Here is a 22,687-nt window from a genome sequence, read left to right as displayed (position 1 = left end):
TCCCCACTGACCCTCCCTGTGCTGCATACCCACAGCCCTATAGCCATGCTGAACAAGGATGTTCTATTTTGTCCCACAGGGCTTCTGACTTTTCCCGATGGCTCCCATGGGATCCCCCGTAACGAAGGCTTCTTTGAAAACAACAAACTCTTGCGACGGGAGAAGTGCCAGGCAGTGGTCCAGCGTGCACAGAGTGCCTCCAAATTGGCACATGGGCTCACAGCATGATGGGTGCAAGCTGTAAAGCACCCAGCCCCAGGACTCTCCCATGAGCTGCAGCCTAACCTGCAGGTGGGCAGGAGTGTGAAGTGCAAGAGTCACAGAGACAAATACCATCTCTAGGAGGTAGATGATCCCAACTCAACCCTGATCAGTTGGGCAGCCTGCCTGGGTCAGTTCCTTAAACAGCTTGGCCCCCATAATGTGACCTGGTGCCAAACCTCAGCTATAGAGCCACTGTATCCTGAGGCAGTGGCATTCCCTTTGTCAGGACTCGCATTCTCCACAGGACAGCCTGCTATTGCTATAGCCCCACAGCTTTGATGGGCACAGTGGGAGGTACTGTACCTTTCCCCCCACCTACAGCAGCAGGGAGACACAAGGAATGACTCCGCATACATTGTGAGAATCCATAAGGATATTCTTGCACCTTTCCTCACCTTGAGGTTAATGCAGCCAGGAAGCAGCGAAATCAGTTGGGTTGGACTTCAGTGGTCAAAGGAGGAGTTGGAACGTGTATTTAGCACAGCACCCTTTATCTCTGTGGCCCTAAACTTCTGGTTAGGAGGTCGGCAGAAAGTGGGTCTCCAGATGTTTTGGATTTCAACTCCCAGGATTCCTAACTATTGGCCATGCTGGCAGGGGCTTTTGGAAGCTGAAGTCCAAAACATCTGGAGATCTGCCTTCTGTCCACCTCAGCTCTAGTTGTCTCTTGCTTGCTTCATGAGACTCAGACTTCCTTTCTTTGTCTCCCCCTGCTCCCAAAAAGGGAATGCAAAAATGGTGTATTGATAGATAGGGGAGAACTCTAGACCTTCCAAATGTGCCTTTCCCTAGCTTTGCAGATCAGCACAAGGAAGGAGGCCTCTACTATCCTTTATGCTCCAGAGTGTATCTGGGACCTCTTTCCACACTTTATTCTAGCTTTCTTGTGTTTCATCCGATTCGCTTGGGCCACTCTCACTGTGAGTATTTGGGTTGCTTCTTGGGTGAAAATCAGCATTTCACAGCTGTCTTCCCTTACGTAAGGTCTACACTAATTGACCTGGAGGGCCTAGGAGGGAGAGATCCATTTGACTCCAGAGCAGTTGCATGGCATCCATGCACCACAGTGCTACATACACAGGGCTGTGCATATCCTGCACTTCAAAAACCAAATTCTACATCAAGGGAACCTGAATTCAGCAACCTGTATCAATTATGCATACTAAACCAATTGGCAAAAAGTTGCATATGTTTCATAATTTCTGCTTTGCTAGTCACAGGGAAAGGCAAAGAGCTTTGTAGAGCACCTAAAGCCTTACTGCATAACCACTAGAAGTCCAGTGCAGCCACCAACTCCCTCCTTTGGCTTCTGAGATTTTAGCAGACATTGCATAAATGTTTTTAAGCTTACTTTTGCTGCCGTAATGGCTAGACATTTGCCTTAAAACAGAAATAACAATAATAACAACTTACATCTCAGGATGCTTATCTGGGTGTTCAATACTGTATAAATACAGTTGCAAAATGATGGTATACACACAGCCCTGTACATATCCAAAAACAAGTGGTGACCCTCCCCATTTCACCCACTAGGTCCAAAGATACAGTAATGCCGTGTCTTCCTTCAGAAGCACTTTGATGGATACACTATGAACCGAACACTGGAACCTAGCACAACAGCTTACAATAACTTACAGTATGGAGATTGCAGGGCACCCCTAATACATTAGTGCAAGCTAAGCTGGGGCAATGACACTGACGGAAGAACCAGCTTCTGGCAGGATCCTTGTTAGAGATGCAGGCTGAATGGACATGAAGCCTGGGGCAATAGAAGGGAAAGCTCATTGTTGTGGGAGGGATAGCAAGTGAGACTGGAAGTGTAAAATGGGGTGGGGGTTGAGTTGGGATTGAAAAGCCATTGAAGAGCAAACTCTGTTTCTGCCCCAACCACTTTGTGTTTCTGTGCACTAAAATGAAACATGGGATTGTTTGAGACGGGGGGGCGGTGTTCTTAGCCAAGCATTGACCTGCATAGCGTGTGTCCTTAAGTGCCATGCTGGAGCCTGTGTAACCAGCCCACTTCCACACTGAATGTCTGCATGTCAATGCCACCCTCGTGCCTTTGTGTCTCTGCCCATGTAAGGGGCTTGGCCAAATAAAGAGTTGCTGAATCTCTGCCTCCGTGTCTTTTTTTCCTGTTGGGAGGATGTAGCAGAGCAGTAAGGGGAGGGTATGCTCAGCCTGAATGTGAAATGGAGTGCATTGGCTGTACAACCAGTACAGTGTTACAAAGAGAAGCTTCTGCTTTTTAAAAAAGTGTTTTTAAACAGCAAATGTTTCATATGTATATTTAACATGAGCGATAAATATAGAATGCCTCCTCTGTACTCCTTAGATGGGCCAACCTTCAACACATGGATCTGCCTTTTACTGAATCGAGACCAATGGTAAAACTGCACCAATATGGTCTACTCCAGGCTCTCAGGTAGAGGTCTTTCTCATCACCTCCTACCTGATCCTTTTAAGTGGAGATGCCAGGGACTGAACCTGGGTTCTGGCTGCCTGCAAAAAAACAGCAACAGATACTCTTCCCCTGAGATGGCTCCTCCCATTGGTGCATGTGAGACATTCTGAAAAAGGCAAACCTGCTTGCCTCAACTTCATCATACTGTTTTATAGCACTTTCTTGAATGTCACATACATTGTCTCTACATACATTGTCTCAGTAATCATACATGCTGAAAGGTATATTGGATGTAAGTTTCTGCTTTTATAATAGCATGGACCAACTTTCCGCAACCTGGTCCCCTCCCATCACTCTCCCAGGCAGCGTGGCTGGCAGGGGGATGCTGGGAGCTATAATCCCACCCATCTGGAGGGCACTATGTTAGGGGAAGCTGGCATGGATAATTGGGCAACCACCCAGTATTGGCATCAGGACAACCTTCTCTTTGATCTTCCATTGTCTCACCTTAGTCCAACACTCTGCTGCCAGAATCATTCACCTTAATCATCGCTCTGATTATGCGATGCCTCAAATCCCTACACTGTTTTTTTTGCCTGCTCTCAGATACCATACTCCTCATCTTTACCGTCACTGCTTCCAAGGCCTTGCCTCTGCCCCTGTATTTCTCAGTTCTTATATCCCACTATATCCCTGCCTGTGACCTTTGTTTCTCCAGTTTCACCCCTCCTCGGCCATCAAAGGTCTCCTACTCCCTTGAACATCTCCACCCACCCTCCTTCCTTTACTTTCCCTTATGCTTGCAACTGCCTCCCAGGACACCTGCATGATGCTACCCTCACCTTATTTCCTTCAAATCCCTCCTCAAAACCCACCTTTTGTGTGAAGTCCTTGACGCCACCCCTTAATTCCCAAAGCCTAGTGCAGGGGCAGGCAACCTTCAGATTTTTGGACTGGAAGGGTTTACTACATAGGAGGTGTTGGTGCAAGTGGTGTTTTGACCTAGTAAGTCACAAGGATAGGAGCAATTGGATGTCAGCCCTTACAACAGCAGACAGTACATTACCCTTTGACTTCTGGAACCAGGAAATGACCCCTCCAATCATACTAAGTTTCCTGCATTGATCAAGAGGAAGGAAAATATGGCAGAGAATAGGATGCAGCCAACACCGTAGTATATGTGTAATAGATACACATCTAAGGAAATAGTTTGAGATTCTACGCAGGAAATCCTATACAAGGAAAGGAATGCTGGGCTTCTAGCCTGCCATGAGATGTAGCATTTGCTGATATGAAGCTCCATTCTGGGGTCCTCATTCCTCTGTTTTTCTGCTACTGCAAAGCTCAGATGGCAATGAATCATGGCAATGAATACACTGTAGGTTGAATGAGCTGTATTTCAGTAAGTGGCAAGACATATGTGAAAGCTGATGCCTAACCAGATAGCATGCTCCCTATTGCCCATTTCAAGGTTCCAGACAGCTTGGAACCACTTTGTCCTTCAGAGCCAGCCATTGGAGCGAAAAACCTGGCGTAGTTCCATCACTTGTGACTCACTTAAGGGGAGCAAAGGGGCACGACAGAAGCCCCCCTTGAAACCAAACCACTCCATGGCCTGCTTGAGGCCTGAGACCCCAAACTTGGCAGTCACCTGAGGAAACAGAAACAGTGTGAGGGTCTGAAAATGCATGACCAACAGTACAGAATAGGTGTGCATGAACTCCAGTTTCATGCAAGCACCAGTCAGTTCTAGGCTTACAGAATCTGGAAGTAACTGAAGAATTACACCATCTAGAACAGGCTTTACCAGTCTGTTACCATCCATATATGTTGGACCATAACTCCCATCATCTGCATCATCCCCCATCATGTGTCTGGAATTGTAGTCCAAAACATCTGGAAAGCACCAGGTTTCAGAAGCCTAACCTTGGAACTCTCTGTGGCCACAGAATGTCCAATATAAACAGGTGGGTATTAGGACCCAATGAAATGTGTTTGACTCTTGCTAAACTTACATAAGGAAGTCATGTTACACATCATACTAAATTTCAGTATTATAAGTTGGTAATGTACATGTCTTTGAAGAAGTGGCCAATCTTTTCTTAGATTACATGAGGAATTAGTAAGTACTACTAACAACTAGTAGTACTAGTATTATAGTTAGTAAGTACTGCTACTAGCACAATGACATAAACAGCCTGATTCTAAATCAGGCCAATAGTCCACATACCTGAGTCCTGCTCTACTTTTGACTGCCAGCTGCTCCCACAGGTCTTGAGCAGGGTTCTGTCTCACTGCTACTGCCCAAGATCCTTTAACTAAAGATGCCAGGGCTTTGTCCTGGGTCCTTAGACAAAGAAAGCATGTGCTCTAGCACTGAGCAATGGAGCCTCCTTGTTATAGGAACATAGGAAGCTGCTTCATAACAGGCAGGGGCGTTGCTAGGTTCTTAAAAGATCTGAGGCACCGGCCCATAACATAAATGTGCACGTCTGAGTCTAAGCACACCATATATACATATACGTACATACATACATATGGGGGAGGTGCATGTGGTATGCTTGCGTGTGTGTATACATCACCATACATACATACATACATAAGAAGCGTGCACTGAACCCCCCACCCCACTTCAACTCAGATCCTGATTCAGCATTTTGGAAAACATCCCGCTTCTGCTTGGGCCAGTTTGTAGTCAGTCCACTTCAGCCCAGCACCAAACCTGAGTCAAGGTTTGGAAAAATGAGTCTTTATGCTTCCTGTTGACTACCATGGGAAAATAGAAAAAAACTGTAACCTTTTTCTCTTGGTAAGAACTGGATGATAATTACAGGCATAGTACCCTCCTAGAAGGAGATTATACCTGCCCAATGTCAGAAAAATAGGTGCAGAGTTTATATTTTGATTTTCTTTTAAAGGGAACTGCCAGTAACGTTTGTATTCCTTGGAAGGACGGGATAAAAATTTCAGGATTCATTGCCCCACTAGAGGAGATCACGTCTGCCAAATTTCAGAATGATAGATAGCCACAAGGGTTTTTGTGCAAGGGTGGCCTTGACATTTTGAGGTCTCCAAAAGAGGACATACTTATCTCCCTATTTTCTTTGTGGATCATTGTTCTGAAAATTACAGATAGCCTGGAGTTGTTCCTAAGTAAAAAACCAGCAAAGTTTCAGAAGGGTAGGTTCAGCAGTTCATGTGGAAGAGGAGTTCTGCAATATGGAGGAGGGAGTGATTTGCTTTCCTTTCCCTTCACCCCTTCCCCAATAGTTTTGGGGTAAATTTGTATGAAAATGCACAGGTCAGTAGAGGTGTCCCCCAGGCAAGAAACCTGCAAAGTTTCTGAAGGATATACATGCATGCAAATTTCAAATTACTAGAATTTATTTACATTTCACAATGTTAGCAGCAGGGGAACATGGGTGGGAAGGTGCTATTGTACTCATGTCCTGTTTGTGGGTTTCCCGTGGGCATCTGGTTGGCCACTGTGTGAACAGAACGCTGGCGTAGGTGGACCTTGGTGTGATGCAGCATGGTTCTTCTTATGTTCTTAAACATAAAGTGCCTCTGTGAATATGCAGAATGCTTTTCTTTCACCACTGAGCACTTATACTCTCCCCTTACCAATTCTATTCCCCTCCATGCAACCATCCCTCCTCATCCTACCATCCTCCACCAACTCTTCATAAAAACAGATGTCTTGTTTTGTGCAACTCTCCTCTACCTCCCTGTTATGCACAACCTCTCATGTATCTTCTTCCCCATTACTTCATTTGTGCCAACACTTCACCAGGATTCAGCCAATGAGTCTGTTTTCAAAACTAGGGCTAAGTTATGGAGAAACTCTGAGTAAGTACTAAGTGGCTTTCCCTCACCACTGAAGCTAGAATTCATGCAAAATAAAAACACACACACAAATGACAAAACATGCAGAGGACTGAGCTGAAAGGGTAGTCAATTCATTGGATGGAATTGGGTAGGCACTGTATTAAGCCTGCAGTCCCATGCTCACATCCCAGGACTTATTTCTGAGTAAATATGCAGAACATCAGGGTGCAAACCTCCCTGCAAAAGTAACTTGTGCTGGAATCCTATGCACACTTTCCTGAGGGTAAGCCTCATTAACAGCTTCTGAGTAGGCATACATAGGATTGTATAAAACAGCAGTACTTATCTCCCCTCTACTTAAAAAACAAACCAGAAACTCCTATTTTTATTAAAGCTTTCTGTTTATAGAAACATAGGAAGCTGCCCTATCTTGAGTCAGACCCGGGGTCCATCTAGCCCAGTACTGTCGACACTGACTGGCAGCAGTGGCTGTCCAGGGTTTCAGGCAGGATTCTTTCCTAGCCTGACCTGGAGATGCTGGGGATTGGACCTGGGGCCTTCTGCATGTCAAGCATGTGCTCTACCACGGAGCTACAGGCCTTCCTATTGCTAGATAATGGCAACTGACAAACAAAACAGCCCCCGATTTGTTTCTCTGCAACCATGTGAACCCACTTTTCTCAAAGACTTGAGTGAGAAGGAGAAAAACAAACCCTCTTGTTGGTTTGTATAAAGTCAAATACAGTTCAGAACTTCTTTTGCCCATGGAAGAGAATTCTCTTTAAGAATTCCCAAGATATGCTCTGGGAGGAATAAAGAAGGGAGTGAAAGAACAGGATAGGGGAAGGAAGAAGAAAAGAAGGATGGTGATTGGAAATGGAGGGGGAGGGGGGTAGAGAGAATTCCCTAAGCCAAGTGGCTCCTTTCAGAGAGGTAGTACTTCAGAGAAATTTAGGAGGCTGTGGTGGGTTCGTAAGGACTGCACGTACTTTAACTTTATGAGGTGGACTGAGGGCTTTTTCTAGCTTTTTCGAAATTGTAGAACCTCTTTAAAACCCTCAGAAGTTCCTCAGTCATGATGCCACATAGTCCTAGCTCTCCTTTTGGAATGATTTGAGTCCTTCAGCTGTTAAGGAGAAATTTAAGTGGAGGGGGAGAAAGACATTTGTGGAGGCTGATTGGACCCTTTGCTGTACTGAAGCTACTAAACTTCTGCAGAAGCCAAAGGTTCCAGTCTGGGGCAATAAAATCAGAATCTGTGTGAAATACCAGTATTTCACATGAAGCTCTTTCTTCCCTTCCTTCTCCCTCTTCAAAATTTCATTGCAAGCAAGCTCCCAACAGTGGGCATGTAAGAGCAGAAAAGTAGGGGGAGGTTTTTTGCATCTCAAAAAAAATCCCTACACCAGAGATTAGGGATAGTGACCTCCTAATGGTCACCTTAAACACCTTCTGATTAGACTCTCTAATCCCCTGTGTGGCTTGACAGTTTTTACTTTTTGTTTTAGTCTTTGAGAAAAGGAAACTTTACGCATAGCTAGCACAAAAGCCACTGGACCGAACTGTCTGAAATTTGGCAGGTTTAGTATGCTCCATAGGGGCTGCCAGGTCCCCAAATTCCATGAACTTATGTGGAAGCATAAAAAAATTATAGCTCTTTTCTTTGACAGATTTTCTTGAAAATTGCACATTTTACTTGTGACTAGCACAAAAGCCACTGGACCTGTCTGAAATTGGGCAGGTTCAACCAGCTCCATGGGGGCTACCATACATCTCCAAATTTCATGTATGTATCATACAAACTAAAAATATTATGGCCGTTTCTGTTTTCCAATGCAAGTCAGTCGGAAAATGTAAAAAAATGGCAATTAGGATAGCTCAAAAGATCCGGGGCACAGTTCAAACAAAGATCCAGGGCCCATGCCTAGGTGGGCCTGTTCCTAATAACACCCCTGGTACCAGGTCGGTCTCTTTGCTAGGGATGTACGAATCCCTTACCTGGCTCTGCGCAGGGCCATCCGCGGTGCGGGGGAGGTGCTCTGTCCCTCCCCTCGGAATCCTTGACAGGCGGGGAGGTGCTCCGTCCCTCCTCCTGGAATCCTGCCCGGCTGGCTCTGCTCCACGGCCAAGCTGCGGAGCCGCCAGCCAGCTCCGGCCACCCGCAGCCAGTTATCCGGCCACTGGGCAGCCCTGCAGGGACGCAAATGGTGGCTGTCATAGCTGCCGCCATTTGCGTCCCTGTATTGAGCCGTGATAGGCTATGTAAATATTTACATAGCCTATCACGGCAAGGGGAAAAACCCCAGCGCACGCAAATGGCGGTAGCCGCCGCCATTTGCATACACTGGGTTTTCCCCCCCCCTGCTGTGATAGGCTACGTAAATACTTACGTAGCCTATCGGGGGGGAAAAAAACCAGCGTTCGCAAATGGCGGTAGCCGCCGCCATTTGCGTACGCTGGGTTTCCCCCCCCTGCCGTGATAGGCTATGTAAATACTTACGTAGCCTATCACGGCCTCCGCAGGGACACAAATGGCATCCCTGCGTTAGCCGTGATAGGCTACGTAAGTATTTACATAGCCTATCATGGCTATGAAGAGGAGGAAGCGAATGGCGGCTGCAGGACGGCCGCCATTCGCAAAGCAGCGCAGACAGGAGCAGGTAAGTGCTCCGTTTCGCGCACCTTTCGTAGGGTGGGGGCGGTGGGGACTTCCTCCCGCGCGCCTTTCGTGGGGGGGGGCTTCGTTCTGCGACGGATTTCGGGGGGCCAAATGCACTGGCATTCGGCCTCACCGAGATCCATTGCAGAATTCTCTGACATCCCTACTCTTTGCCCATCTAGCCCAGTATTGTCTACTGTGATTATCAATGGCACTCAACGCAGAGGAAGCATAGGAAAATTAGCAATTGAATTACAAGCCCTGGAGATTTTTCTGCAAATATTAAACAGAGCTGAAATGACTCTACAAAAGAAAAGAAAGAAAAGACAATTGCAAGAAATGTTTTTGCAGTTTGGAAACTTACAATGTCAATAAACCACAGGTTTTGCAAAGGAAAACCCAGAACATTGTGGCCTTTCCCTCCAAAATGGTCTTTCCAGTCTCAGAAATCAAAATGGAATATTTAAAGAGCTCGGGGCATTGACACACACAAAGTGAGAAGGGGCAGAGTTCAGATCTGCTGTGGGGGGAGAGGGGGAGGGAGGGAGGCAAGACAAACCTGTAGGCAATAATTAAACACAATTGCTGGGTCATGCTGCTGATTTGGCACTAGGGTGCATGTAACCTCTGGCTCAAGGATGATTTTGCAGGGGGTGAAGGAGGATCAGACTGGACCTGCAACCTGGGCTCCAGACCCAGCACAACAATTGAATCCTGGGCTGGCTGTGTGCTACAGACGCACTGCCTCTTTCCCAGTCTTTCCTCCCCATAGCTCTAAATCCCACCCCACCCCTTTTCAACAAGCCCTACAGCTCTTACTGCAATGTTTGGCTCAATGAGTCGATGCTGCAGTTCACGGGCCTCGTCCCAGCTCCCAGCATGGCACAGCTGCTCAAGCCGACAGACAGGAGTGCCAAGCACATTGGCAAGAGCACAGACCCCTCCAGAGGCACCTGGAGCAGGGAACAGTCAACGGAGAAGAGCACCCAGCCAGTGAAACGTACATCCATGCACCACCTACACTCCATCACCAGCCCCGGTATCCTTTCTTGCTCTGCTCCTTCCAAACCAGCGGAGCAGGCCATGGACCGAATGCTGAGATCCCCTGTACCAGAAGCGCAACTCCTACTTCCTAGCTCTTCTGTTCAAGGGACATTATGGGGAGCCAAGTTTGAAAATAATTTCCAGAGGGGTAGCCGTGTTAATCAGTTGCAGCAAAAATGTACTTTCTGCATTTCAGTTCCCTCTGACCCCACTGTTTACAAGTCCCACCTCCCACCCCAACTATAGGTGTACATATACTGGTAACTCAGGAAACATTTCATACAACTGATGAAGTGGAATGTACTCCATGAAAGCTTATGCCATAATAAATGTGTTAATCTTTAAGGTGCCGCAAGGTTCTTGGTTGGTCAGGTTTGGAAATACTCTGTCCTTCCCTTTTAAAATGTTACAGCAACAACACCCCTACTTTGTAATCCTTCCCCATGTCCTGAAACATCCAGCCACGCTCTGCAGAACTGCCCCCATGTGGAAGCAAACTCTGGTCATCACTTACCTACAATGTAGCTGGCCAGCAGAAAACCAGCTGATCCTGCCAGTACCTGGAAGTCCTCACGCTGGGTCTTGTGGACAAGCAGTGCCAGGCGGGTGATCTGGTAAGAAATGGGATGGCTTGATAGTGCGAGACCGCAATAGGCACCAGTCTAAAGGGGGTGCCAAAAAGTTGCCATTGGCAGTGAATGTAGGGCACTCATGGAGACAGGGAGCTCATCACAGAGACATGAACCAGGCACTCACGGACACGGGGCTGGTATTTTGGAAACACTGAACCTGCATTACCTGTCCATACCCCTTATTTGCATGTAAAGCAGCCTTCCCCAACCTGGGTCCCTCCAGATGTTTTGGACTTCAGCTCCCATCAGTCCCATCCAGCAGGGCCAATGGTTAGGAATGATAGCGGTTGTAGACCAAAACATCTGGAAGGGACCAGGTTGGGGAAGGTTGGTGTAAAGTGTGCCTTTTTTCAGTTCTGCAGTTTCCCCCTGAATCTTACCAGGCAGGTCCTGCTCCTTGAAGGAAGGGGCCAGTCCCTGCAACAGGTCAGCCTTCCACAACTTGGTGCCCTCCAGATGTGTTGGACTATAACTCCCATCATCTCTGACCACCCACTACTTTGGCTGGGGCTGATGGGACTTGTAGTCTGGAGGGCATCAGGTTGGGGGAGGCTGCAACAGGTTCTCTTTTTGCTTTACTTCACTGATCGAATGCTCAGCCAACAGTGGGTGATACCCAGTGGAGGCTGGTGGCTCCAATTCAGAACTCTAATGGAGCTATCCAAGGCCTGCAAGTCAAAACAGAGGGTGGTCTAAGGCCATATGATGTCACATTGTTAATGCTCAGCCTGGTGAGTTAGCGGAGGAAAGACTTTCTACGAGCCCCAAGTAGGTTGCACTAAGCTTCTGGGAAACAAAGGGTAGTACATTACAAGTTCTAAGAAAAATGAAAATGATACTTGTAGTCCCACAGCTGAAGGTGTGGGTTAGGTAGAGGCCCCAGCTAGTCACATACCTCCAGATGGATTTGTTGGAATAAAGAAAATCCAGCTGCTTTAGATTTAATCACTCCACTAACAGAACTGACCAGAGCTTGACCTTTGAGTGCATCTGTATAGCAACTGTGAAAGGGAATGGATGCACATCCGGAATATAGCCAACTGCTGCAAGGTATATGTGGGTGGAATTTCAGTCTGGCTCCCCAGCTAATCATATCACAGGCGGTAGTGACCGCTGTCTCAGTAGCGGGAGCAGTATACAGAAAGATACTGGCTCTCTATCCCATTTGTATCTCACCTTATCGTCCAAGGAACACAGAGTGAGCTACATGGAGATGATCGCATTTTATTCTTACCTACGAGGTAAGTTAGGCTGAGAAATGGTGAGTGACCCAGGATCACCCAGTGAGCTTCATGGAAAACTGGGGGTTTGAACCCTGATCTTCCAGTCCAAATATAGCACACTGCACTCTTATCACACTGGCATTCAGTCTGAGCTTTATCATGGCATCTGTTCTGCTTCCCTTTCCATTCTTTCCATTTAGTAGGTAAGAGCTAAACCAAGAGTGTGGGAAACCGGCATCTGGCTCTGAGCGGAATATACAAAGGTATTTTCTGGAATACAGGAAATTGTTTCTTTAAAGTTAATATTACAACACTATAGATGAAGGGGAAAGTTGGCAGGTCCCCAGACCTTCCTATAAGCCATGTGTTTACTTAAGGGGGCAATCCTATGCATGTTTAGACAGAACAAAGTCCTACAACTCCCAGCATGCCCCATCCAACATGTTCAGTCTAAACATGCATAGGATTGTGCCCTAAGAGAACATGTCTTCACCAGTTTACACCTCTCAAATCCTGGAAGGTCCCCAAATTCAGATTCTCATCAGGCTCCCAAAATGTAATTACAACCCCCACCCCAGGGCCGCATCCCTGTGGCTCAGCATCAGGCTCCCAGCTTTCACTCACATTGCCACCACTGTCCTTGATCCCCACAATGTTGGGGTGCTGTGCTAGGCCAAGCACTGCATCGTTGGGCAGCTCCAGACCCGTGTTGGCTGGGACACTGTAGAGGACCACAGGGATTGGAGATGCATCAGCCACCTGGGGGACAGAAAGCAGCACGACACTTGGGCACAAAGGGAAACAACATGCAGGAGAGGCCCCCACAGCAGGTCACCCTCCAGTAAGCCCCGTCAAAGCGGGATTCACATACTTCCTTGAGCATGGAACCCACATAAATACAAGCCATTTCCCTGCTGTGGCAGATCCTGTAATGCAGAGGTGGCGAAACCTCAGACCCCGGGGGCTATGGCTACGCCTCTTTCCACTGGCCTTCCCCCTTCCCCTCTCCCCCAGTCACTGCTCATTTGGTGGTTTCCCAGCTTTTGTACAGTTTTTACTCATTCTAAAAGGTTGAAACGCCTCTCCTAAGCCTTTGTTACTGGCAGTAACTAATACAATATGTGAACATTTTTGGTATTGTTTTTGCATTTTTGGCCCTGCCCCATTTGCCTTTGGCCCCACCCACCTCTGGAATACAGACCTGGAGAGCTTTTCTGAAATGGAATTTGGCCCTCTGGCTGAAAGAGGTTCAACACCCCTGCTACAGGGAGACAGTTACTGTGCTTATTGGTAAACTTACAACCCAATGTTTTGATTGGGATGGGGCAGCTCTACTTTCTGCTTCTGGGAAAGATGATGTCATGATAAGGTGTGTTTGTTTGGAGTCCACAACTACTGCTAACTAATGAACTAACTATTGAGGTTTTGGTTAAGAAGAATGTATTTTCAGCAAGTCACATTTATTTCCTTTGCTTACTATCTTCTTTCTACGTTGTTTTTGAAAAGTGGAATCATCAGGACTGTTTCCCCCCCTTTTTTGTGCATAATTATTGGCGGCTATCAGCCTCCTCAGTATTTTTTAGTCCTTATCATAACTTCTTGCGTTGCTCCTATTTCCATTTGGAGTCACAACTGAGCTGAGGAGGGGGGGAGGAGACCTGGGAAGTTTGGCAAATACAGAGAAGAGGAGTAAAGGCATAAGGCTTCAGACCAGAGGAGGGAAGAGAGGTCTGTGAAACCTTGAAGACAGATCTGTGAAGCCCTGCGGGCCTGGGGCACGAAGAACAAACTTCCAGATGCTGGGAGTTTCTGTGCTCATTACTATCTGGGAGTCAGTGTTTTGCTTTTCCCAGTATTGTATATAATCTGGAAAAGAAAAGGTGCTCGCCAGAAATGCATATTGAACTTTGGGGATTTTACCCACTTCCGGGAGTTCCCCTTTAAATGGAATGCAAGACCTGGTGAAAATTACACAGTTTTTTATAGTCTGGGCTGAAACCAAAACCAGAAAGATGGAAGCTAAGTCTTCACACACCCTGAATCCCTTCTTAGATTTGTCTGTGGACTTCAAGGGTAGTATTCAAGACTATGATTTATCCTTTGTAAAACTTGCTTCAGAATTGGCACTAGCTGAGTCCAAGGCAACTCAAGAAGAAATACAGATGCTGGGACAGGATAAATAGCGGAGGGAGTAATCCCATGGCCGCTAGTCAGCGGATAGACAGCCATAGGATATGTCGGTTTCCAGGAACCGACTTGCCCCACACACACACACGCTGCCCCGCAGGCAGCTCAGAACAGCCCCAAGCTCCTCGCTCAGAAGAGCTGCCTATCCCCATAGGATTGCGCCCTAAATGAACTAATGTTGAACAAGCTGATGTTAAAACAAATTTCTGAGCTAGCGCACAGTGCAAAAGCAATAAGGGAGATTTTTCCAGTCAGAATAAGACAATGAATGGGGACAACCTACCAACTGAGGGATGGTTTTGTATGATTATGAAGGACATCGAACATGTCAAATCCTATTTGTCGGAATGTAATGAGCTGCTGACTACAGTTGTGGAAATACAGAAAAAGGCTAGTTCAGGTTCTGGCCAACTGGGGCTAGGGATTGATGATTAGCAAATGCAGGTCTCAAATAAGACAAGCACGAGTAATAGAAAGGTTTATAAGAGGGAGGAAAGGAAGAAAGGGAATAATAAATTACAGAAGTGTAAAAACATCCATAATGCAAAGAACTCCTCCAATAAGAAAATGAAGTTTAAAAATCTCTTTAAACTGTGAGATGAAAATACAAAACAGAACAGAAGTTAAAGAAAAACAATGAGAAAAAGAAGTGTGACAATGCTGAACCCCAGACTGAACATATAGCTGGTCCTGCAGCTCAGTCCCTTACATCTGGCTGTGTTCAGGATCAGGAATTAGACAAGCAGGATGATTGGCCAAATGTTCTTGCTGAAACAAAGTCAAATGAGATGGAGATTACAGAAGGTAAAAGTTGGGACCTAGTACTAATTCGCCAAAAGTTAGTTTTATATTACCCTAAACCTAAGGGGATATGAACACAGACTGAGTGTAAATTGGATATTCTGGATACAGCTCTCCCAAGTTTCTTTAGCTGATGTAGTCCAATTGGACTATTTATATTATAACTCTGGATGTGCACGTGTGGTTTTTAAAGAGCTGGGGTCAGCCAGACTTGTCTTTAATAGGAAGGACGTACTTGCAAAAAAGGGCATATATTCATTCCCAGATTCTTTGAGAACTTAGCTCCCCCTTTTGCTCTATGTGGGCATTTTTTATTTCTTGCCCAAAACATAAAACAGCAGAGGCCAATATCCACAAAAAATCTGATTGATTTAGATACTTCTCCAGAAAATTCTCCACTTCTCTAAATTTAGAAACTCAAGAGCAGAAATGGATAGAATTTGCTGGAATGTGAGAACTAGAGAAAATATTTTGTAAGAGGAAATAATTTTTTGACACTGAGAAGAAAGCATTGTTACACTCATTTTGTGCTTTGCCGCTAGATGCACAGAATGAAATTGTGATGAGATTTGACTCCCTGAAAGAACAGATGATAAATATTCAGGCGGGGAATGGAAGATTTACAGATAACAAAGAAGGGGTGCACCAGCCAGTGGAGGACTATGGTTCAGCCCAGCAGGACAATAGTGATTAAGGAAAGGATAGAGATTTGCAGGAACCTCTTGGGATAGGGAAGGGTAGATCATCTTGCCTCATGGCAATAGAGATTAACCCACTACTAAGTAAGATCGAACAGAGACTCCATAAGAGGGTGGGAGGATGTTTAGCACCCAATGCAAAATCTGTGGATTTAAAACCTTCTACATGGGCAGATATGAGATATCTGGAAGATGAGGAATTAGGCTCCCCACAGAGATTAGTCAAATTTGACTCCCATCCAACATAAGGCGCATGTCCAGCCTTTCGAATTGTTAGTAGGTTGAGTCCAACAGCTGATGTAATCAAACAGCTGGAGGAGGAAGAGCTATTTGAGGTGCAGAGGATAAACCTGGGATATATGAATTGACAACTCAAGCAGCTGGATCAGAAATTGAAAGGCCCCAACCCAGATTTACCAGCAGGAGAAAATCAAAGGAGGGTTTCCTTGAAGTAAAAAATTGATGGTTACAAGCATTCCGATGAGGCTGTAGGTATTATGTCATGGAATATAGCTGGTTGGAAGGCTAGAATCCAGGAGACTGAGTTGATGAAATATGTATCGACATATGCACTGCATATTACTCTATGCGGATGATATGATTTTACTTTCAACATCTCAAGTTGGTTTAAGATTGTTAAGGCAGTTCAGCTCTTACTGCTCAGAAAATGATTTAGTTATCAATAACGCTAAATCTAAAGTAATAGTCTTTGGTAAAAAGAAAAAAATACATAGATGGCTTATCAATTCTAAAGAACTAAAACAGGAAAAATCTTACTGTTATCTTGGCATAATTTTTTTCAGCTACAGGATCCTGGGAGTTACAAATAAAGAAAAATGATCTGAAATCAGTTGCTTGCGTGCAATCCCTAATCCGATTGCTGAATTCCAGATACCTGGGGCAATATGCCCTATTTTGAGCATTTTTAAAGCAAAAGTGATCTCAGTGTTAACATTTGGTGCAGAAATTTGGGGATACACAGATCTCACTAAAAACTGAAAGAGTTCAAAATCGTTTTCTGTGTATGATCCTAGGGGTTTCAAAATCCACTCCAGCTTATTTAATTATAGCTGAGCTGGGGATGGGAACAATTACTTGTTTAATTTCTGTCAGGATAGCATTGGGGAAGAATAAACCAGTTGTTGGAAGCCAGACTACCTAGGCTGTGTCTAGAGGAACAGAGAGTAAGCAATTTAGATACTTTGTGGTTGCAGAAATCTCAAAATAACTCTCAGATCTCAGTTTCTCCTTACAGGCTTTAAATCCATGGGGAAATGTTACTAGAAAGATATTTAAATAGAGTTTTGGATGTTGGTGCACAGTCTGATATAGCCTCTCTTACATCCTCTAGAATAGCTAGGTGGTTGGCAGGTAGGGATGTACGAAAGGCACTTACCTTTTGCAGATTATGTTGATGGTGGGGGGGGAGGCGCTCCGTCCCTCCCCCCCCTGGAATCCTGGCCGGCTGGCTGTGCTCCGCAGGGATTCTGCAGAGCCGCCGGCCGGCTCCGCCAGCAGCCGGACATCTGGCTGCTGGCTAGCAGGGACGCAAATGGCGGCGGCCACAGCCGCCGCCGTTTGCATTCCTTATTTTGGCACATCTTAGTCTACATCAAGATTTACGTAGACTAAGACGGCGAAAATAAGGGGAACACAAATAGCGTAGCGCACGGCCGCCGCCATTTGCGTACGCGCGTTGTTGTTGTTTTTAAGTCAGCCGTGATAGGCTACGTAAACATTTACGTAGCCTATCACGGTTTTTTTTAAAACTTAGCCGTGATAGGCTATGTAAATCTTTACGTAGCCTATCACGTTTTCTTTTTTAACTGGAAATGGTGGCGGCAGCGGCTGGTCGGAAGACCGGCCGCCACAGCCACTGCCGCCGAACCGCCGAACCGCCGCCAGAGCCGGAGCCGCCACCAGGAAGATCCGCCCCAGGTAAGTCTCGTCCCGGGGGGGGGGGGGCGCAGACCGTTTCGCCACCGATTTCAGGGGGCCGAATGCCAGTGCATTCGGCCTCCCCGAGATCCGTGGCGGAATTCTCTGACATCCCTATTGGCAGGTACCAAAAGTCAGCATCAGTATGAAGGGTACCTTTTATTCCCGACAACACTGGAATATCAAAGGGCTTTCACTCGATTGCACTTCAAAGAAATGGACTGTATGACGAAATCTAGTAGATTTCATGGTATACCAGTCCAAGAGAGTTTGTGTGTTTGTTGGAAAACAGTTTTGGAGGATTTGGCACATTATATCCTCAAATGTCAATTACACACTGACATTAGAGACCATTATTTAGATCCCTTTTTAAAGAAAATGAAATTTTGGGATGTAAAGAGGAAACTAGGTTTCTGCTATAAGCAAGCGACCAGTATGTGGGCTGGAGGGTTGCTTCTTTCACAGTAAAGGCTGCTAAATGTAGGGAGAAGACTCCATTGCTGTGAATTGCTGGGAGATTTCAAAATATGAGAAATGCATTCCGATATAAGTTTATAATGTCATGTATTTTATAAGTAAATAAATTCTTATTTTCTTATTTTAAGAATAAGTTTTAACTTTAATAATTTCAGGGTGCAGTCCTGTGGGGATAGTCAGCTACCTCTGAACTCGGAGGTGGCCAACTGTCCAATGCAGGGCGGGCAGAGCACAGAGAGGAGCCTCTCCTCCATTCTCCAGCCACCCTGCATTTGTGGCTAGACAGCCCCTGAGGAGTGTCAGAGTGGGGGGGGAGGCTGGATGGCGCATAGGAAGCGTTGTAAAGACGCTCCCACGGTCTCCTCCCCTCCCCACCCCTGGGAACACCCCTTTTCACCCATTTTGCACTGCACTTACAAGCAGGGAGACAGGGACGAACTGCGCTGCCTATGCAGCGGGGGAGGGGGTGGGGAGTGAGGTCTCTCCTATGGCCGTCTAGACACTGCCTAGCAGCCGTAGGATTGCACCCTAAATGACTAATTCTAACTAGTCATTGTTGTATTTTTATGTAAGTTTATATATAAGAGTCCTCACCAGATAATTGGCCAGTTGTCTGTCTGTGGACCACACCCTAACCTCTGACCACTTCTGCAGCAGGAGATAGTGTTGTGCTCATACAAACTTATGAAACTGCTTGCTTTTGTAAGAATATGTTTTAACCTTAACAATTTTAACAATTAATTTTAACTGGTGATTATAGTATTTTTTTGTAAGTTTATGTTGTTTTTGTTACGGTTTTGTGCTGCTATCGTCTAAGGACTAATGCAATAAACGTTATTCATACTTGCTGACCTGTCTCATGCATTTCCTCTTTAACAGAATGTGGACCAAGAAAGTGTCACATTTTTGCTGGACTGGTGCATCCATTTCTCCGACACAAAGAAGTACTTCAGGAATTGTAGCCCTAACATGACAGCCAGTGAGTGGCTCCCAGGGCACCCTGTGTGTCTCGCAGCCCCTTATAACTGCTCATAAATGATCCTCACAAGCTAGAAAAACTAATACTCAAAAGGTCACTCTCATTCAAAGGAGGAACAGCTCAGTAATGAAAGGGAACAGAACCTGGAGGAGGCAAATCATTTATTTATTCATTTTGATTTGCAGGTGCCCTGTGAATACATCAGAAAGAATGCATTCAGTAAGATACTGATCCCTGCAAAAGGATCATAACCAATGTGAATTAACAAACACTGATAAAGTCCATTTAAAATCATATATACATCTAAAATTCAAGTTAGCTATAGGCCGAACACACTTTTTCCCACTCTGTATTTTCCGAAATTCAGCTTTCCATTCACCTCACATTCTCTGATCAAGTAAAGCTATGTTTTATGGCTTTACGCCAAGCAAGCATTGATGCCTCTGATAAGCCCCTAAGCAACCCAGGGAGAAATTACACCTGAATCCAGAAATAAAAGCATGCATTAGCTGCTTTTCTACTTCATTTGAAATCCACATGTGCATACATCAACTAATCAGTAATGATAAGTAACACATGAAGAACTTTCCCAGCACTATTCCTGGCATCGTCCTGCCCCTTCCCTCAAAACTGTCCCTAGCCCCAGCATTTCCTGATCAGGGAGATGCCCTTACCCCGTTCTTCACCTGTGTGTAATGCTGGATCAAGGCTGCACTGGTCATGCTTCCCCGGAAGTAGCAAGGAGTTACCACAAGAGCGGCATCAGCACCTTTGTCAGCCGCTTGTGCTGTCAGCTCAATGGTGCCCTGAGTTGCTAAGGGAAGAAAGATCAATTTACCTGGGATAAATGACCCCCTGTAAGGTCAGGTTTTATGAGGCCTATGGGAACAAAGGGTGGATGGACCCTTTGGATTAGGAGATTAGGAGCCTCTAAGAGTCGGGGTTCACAAAGGACCGCCCAGAAGAAGGGTCTGCAGGGGGCCAGGTCCCAATACCAGAATCCTCAATCAGGGTATGGGCAGCTGGACGCTAATGTCCTCCAGCCTACCCTCCACAATGCTCACATTCACATCCAGTCCCAGCAAGCAGGAGCTTTTCCTTGGGCATGATCTGGCGCACCCGTTTCAGCATTTCCAGGCGTTCCTGCTGTGTCAAATAAGGAGCTTCCCCATTGGAGCCATGCACCACGACACCTGCAAAGAAGAGTTGGCAGGGGGCACGCGTTGTTGTTTCCATCATGCCACACTGCCGCCAGATTTGACAGGTTCATTTCAAGTATTTGTGTGTTGCTTTTAAACTAAAACTCTCCAAAGCAATCATTAACAGCCCTTGCCCCCCAAAATTAAGAACGTTAGCACAATAAACTAACCTGAACTAACTTGTAGAACTAACTAACTTGAATAAAACAGGTACAGGCAACAGCCATAGAAATCAATAAAGCAGCAGTCAATAATATCAGTAAACCAGCAACACCGAAGGAACTTAAGTCAATTAAAAGACTTGGTGAATAAAAAAAATAGTCTTAGCCTGGCATCTCAACAATAATTTAAGCACCTCACAAATCTGTTTGGGGAAGGTATTCCAAAGTGCCACTACTGAAAAAGCTCTCTCCACAGCTGCTACCCACCTCCCTTCTGAAGGCAGGGCCACCCAGAGAAGGGCCTATGAAGCTGATCTTTGAAACATCAGGTGTATTCATAAGGAAAAAGGTAGTCTTTTATGTACCCTGGTCCTAGGCTGCTTGCGGCTTTAAAGGTCAACACCTACACTTTGAATTGTGCCTGGAAACTAACTATTAGGAAAGTGTAGATCTTTTAAAATTAGCAAGGTATGTTCACAACAGTGTGTTCCAGATAAACAGTCTAGCTGTCCTATTGTGAAGTTTTCGGGCAGTCTTCAAAGGCAGCCCCGCATAGAGCACATTACAGTAGTCTAACCTGGATGTTACCAGAGCATGGATAGCTATGGCCAGGCTATCTCATAATGGGCTCAGCCACAAAGCAAAGAAGGGGGTATGAAGCCAGCCAATGGGAAGATCCTTCCCCACAGCTATACCCACTGCTCAGCTATGGAGGCATTATGTCACTACTTGAGTCTCTAGAACAAGAAAAGCATCCACACTGTCCAAGTGCCCTGGATAGAGTTGCCATCTTTTTCTTAGCACTGCTCCTGTGCCCTTAGCAGCTGCATGACAGGCAAAAATCCAGCAGGTAATGCTTCGACAACCATGACAGGGAAATGTCATATATTGAATTTCTGCTTGACATGCATGCAGCTGTTAAAGGCATATGAACCCTGCCAGGTAAAGGTGGTAGGTCTATTGGGATAGGGGGTGAAGCTTTAGGAAAGCATACATGAGCATATGTGATCCAGGAAGTATGGGAACCAATTACTGGTAGGGTAGGGTATCAGTGTGAGGCTGTCTGCTGGGTAAGACTAGGAGACTAACATTTGGAGGCAGGAAAAATATGCTAACAAATGCCGATTCCTCCTCCATCTCCTGCCAAAGTCCAAGCAGGCACTCAGCCATGCGTGTCCTTGAAGACAGGATATAGTCACCAGTTCAGCTATGCACCCCCCCTCCTCCTTACTGGAAAGGGTCCAGCTGCAAGTGGCGGTGCTTGTTTTTGCTTTTCCCAAACCTGTTGTGAGCCGCCAAAGCTGGAGAAGGTGCAGCGCTTGCTCTGAAGAATGTTCGACCCCGATGTGCCTATGCCTTCCTTCTTCAACTTACTGGTGGCCCTGTCCCTAGAGCAGGAATGGGGAACATCTGCCCCTCCAGATGTTGCTGGACTGCAACTCCCCTCACCAACGACCACGACGGCTAGGGCTGATGGGAGTTGTGGTCTGACAACACCCGGAAGGCCACACATCCCCCTACCTTACACTGAAAAATTTGCTTATGCACCGAATTGTCCACTTTTCCTTCCAGAAGGGCTGTGCCTTTAACAGTTTGACATGGCAGAAATTCGAAGGCTCTAGCCACCAGAGACTAGTTACATTTCTGCAAATCGGACAGGCCTTAAAAGCATGACGGAGCTATTGCCTGGAGGTGGGAGGATGGCGAGGCGACCCTGGTTCACTGCCTCCCAGGGTGGCACAAAGCAGGGCCCTGGTTGACAACACCTCGGCCAGGAAAGCGTCAGGCACCAGGACTCCTCTCCCGCTCGCTCGCTCTCTGCCAGCGGGCGCTCGACACTCCGAGGACCCCCGCGAGTCCTGCCTGCCGCGCCGACCCTACCTCGGAAGGGAATCCCGGCGTAGAGGCGCAGGTTCTCCTCCAACCGCTTGTAATCCACTTCTCCTTGCGCCGTGAAGGGGGTGGCCAGGGGCGGGTAGATGCCCCGCAGGCCCAGCCGCCGACTAGGAGATGCTGCTGCGGAGACAGGCGCAGCAACGGCGAAGCCCCTGTGGGCGCCCCCTGCCCCAGGCCCCGCGGGCCGCGAGCGAGGGCCCCTGCGGCAAAACAGGGCCAGGAGCCGCGGGGCTCCCGGCGCCCGGACCATGGCGCTGCAGCTGCTGATGCCGGACAGGCTGGGGGCACCAGCGCCCT

At 46.5% G+C, this 22,687-nt stretch overlaps 2 protein-coding genes across 13 annotated transcripts in view; one reads left to right on the top strand and one right to left on the bottom strand.

Annotated features, from left to right (window-relative positions):
- MORN4 (MORN repeat containing 4) overlaps positions 1-2,379 on the top strand; it is a 21,089-nt gene extending 18,710 nt beyond the window's left edge. For 5 of the 7 annotated variants that reach the window (XM_084846612.1, XM_084846613.1, XM_084846615.1 and 2 more), the window contains one exon: positions 80-2,379. In XM_084846612.1, the coding sequence (XP_084702738.1) occupies positions 80-228 (149 nt within the window). In that variant the 3' untranslated portion in view covers positions 229-2,379. The remainder of the gene's footprint in view (positions 1-79) is intronic. The other 2 variants (XR_014789522.1, XR_014789523.1) reach the window with 1 other exon arrangement.
- Positions 1,680-22,687, bottom strand: HOGA1 (4-hydroxy-2-oxoglutarate aldolase 1). Of its 6 annotated transcripts, none has more exons than XM_084846606.1 (7): positions 22,376-22,687; positions 20,199-20,327; positions 19,809-19,948; positions 12,679-12,813; positions 10,714-10,810; positions 9,975-10,108; positions 1,680-4,319 (listed from the first exon to the last, which is right to left on the bottom strand). In XM_084846606.1, the coding sequence occupies exons 1-7, from the start codon at positions 22,638-22,640 to the stop codon at positions 4,170-4,172; spliced, it is 1,050 nt and encodes a 349-aa protein (XP_084702732.1). In that variant the 5' UTR covers positions 22,641-22,687; the 3' UTR covers positions 1,680-4,169. The 6 variants fall into 6 exon arrangements, with proteins under 6 accessions (XP_084702732.1, XP_084702734.1, XP_084702737.1 ...); XM_084846608.1 differs by having other exon boundaries at positions 19,821-19,948; XM_084846610.1 differs by lacking the exon at positions 1,680-4,319 and adding an exon at positions 4,893-5,015.

The sequence above is a fragment of the Heloderma suspectum genome, chromosome 3 (assembly GCF_057233095.1).
Source record: "Heloderma suspectum isolate Gila_16-S chromosome 3, 16-S_ref, whole genome shotgun sequence".
NCBI lineage: Eukaryota > Metazoa > Chordata > Lepidosauria > Squamata > Helodermatidae > Heloderma > Heloderma suspectum.
This window is presented reverse-complemented; position numbering and strand designations above follow the sequence as displayed.

Excerpts from the sequence above, each read along its gene's own strand:
- HOGA1 (XM_084846606.1), bottom strand. The coding sequence starts at position 22,640 with ATGGTCCGGGCGCCGGGAGCCCCGCGGCTCCTGGCCCTGTTTTGCCGC. Across the intron at positions 19,949-20,198 it reads TGCTGGGACTGGATGTGAAT|CAACTCAGGGCACCATTGAG; the intron begins GTGAGCATTGTG and ends TTCTTCCCTTAG. Across the intron at positions 10,109-10,713 it reads GCTGGCCAGCTACATTGTAG|GTGCCTCTGGAGGGGTCTGT; the intron begins GTAAGTGATGAC and ends TCCCTGCTCCAG.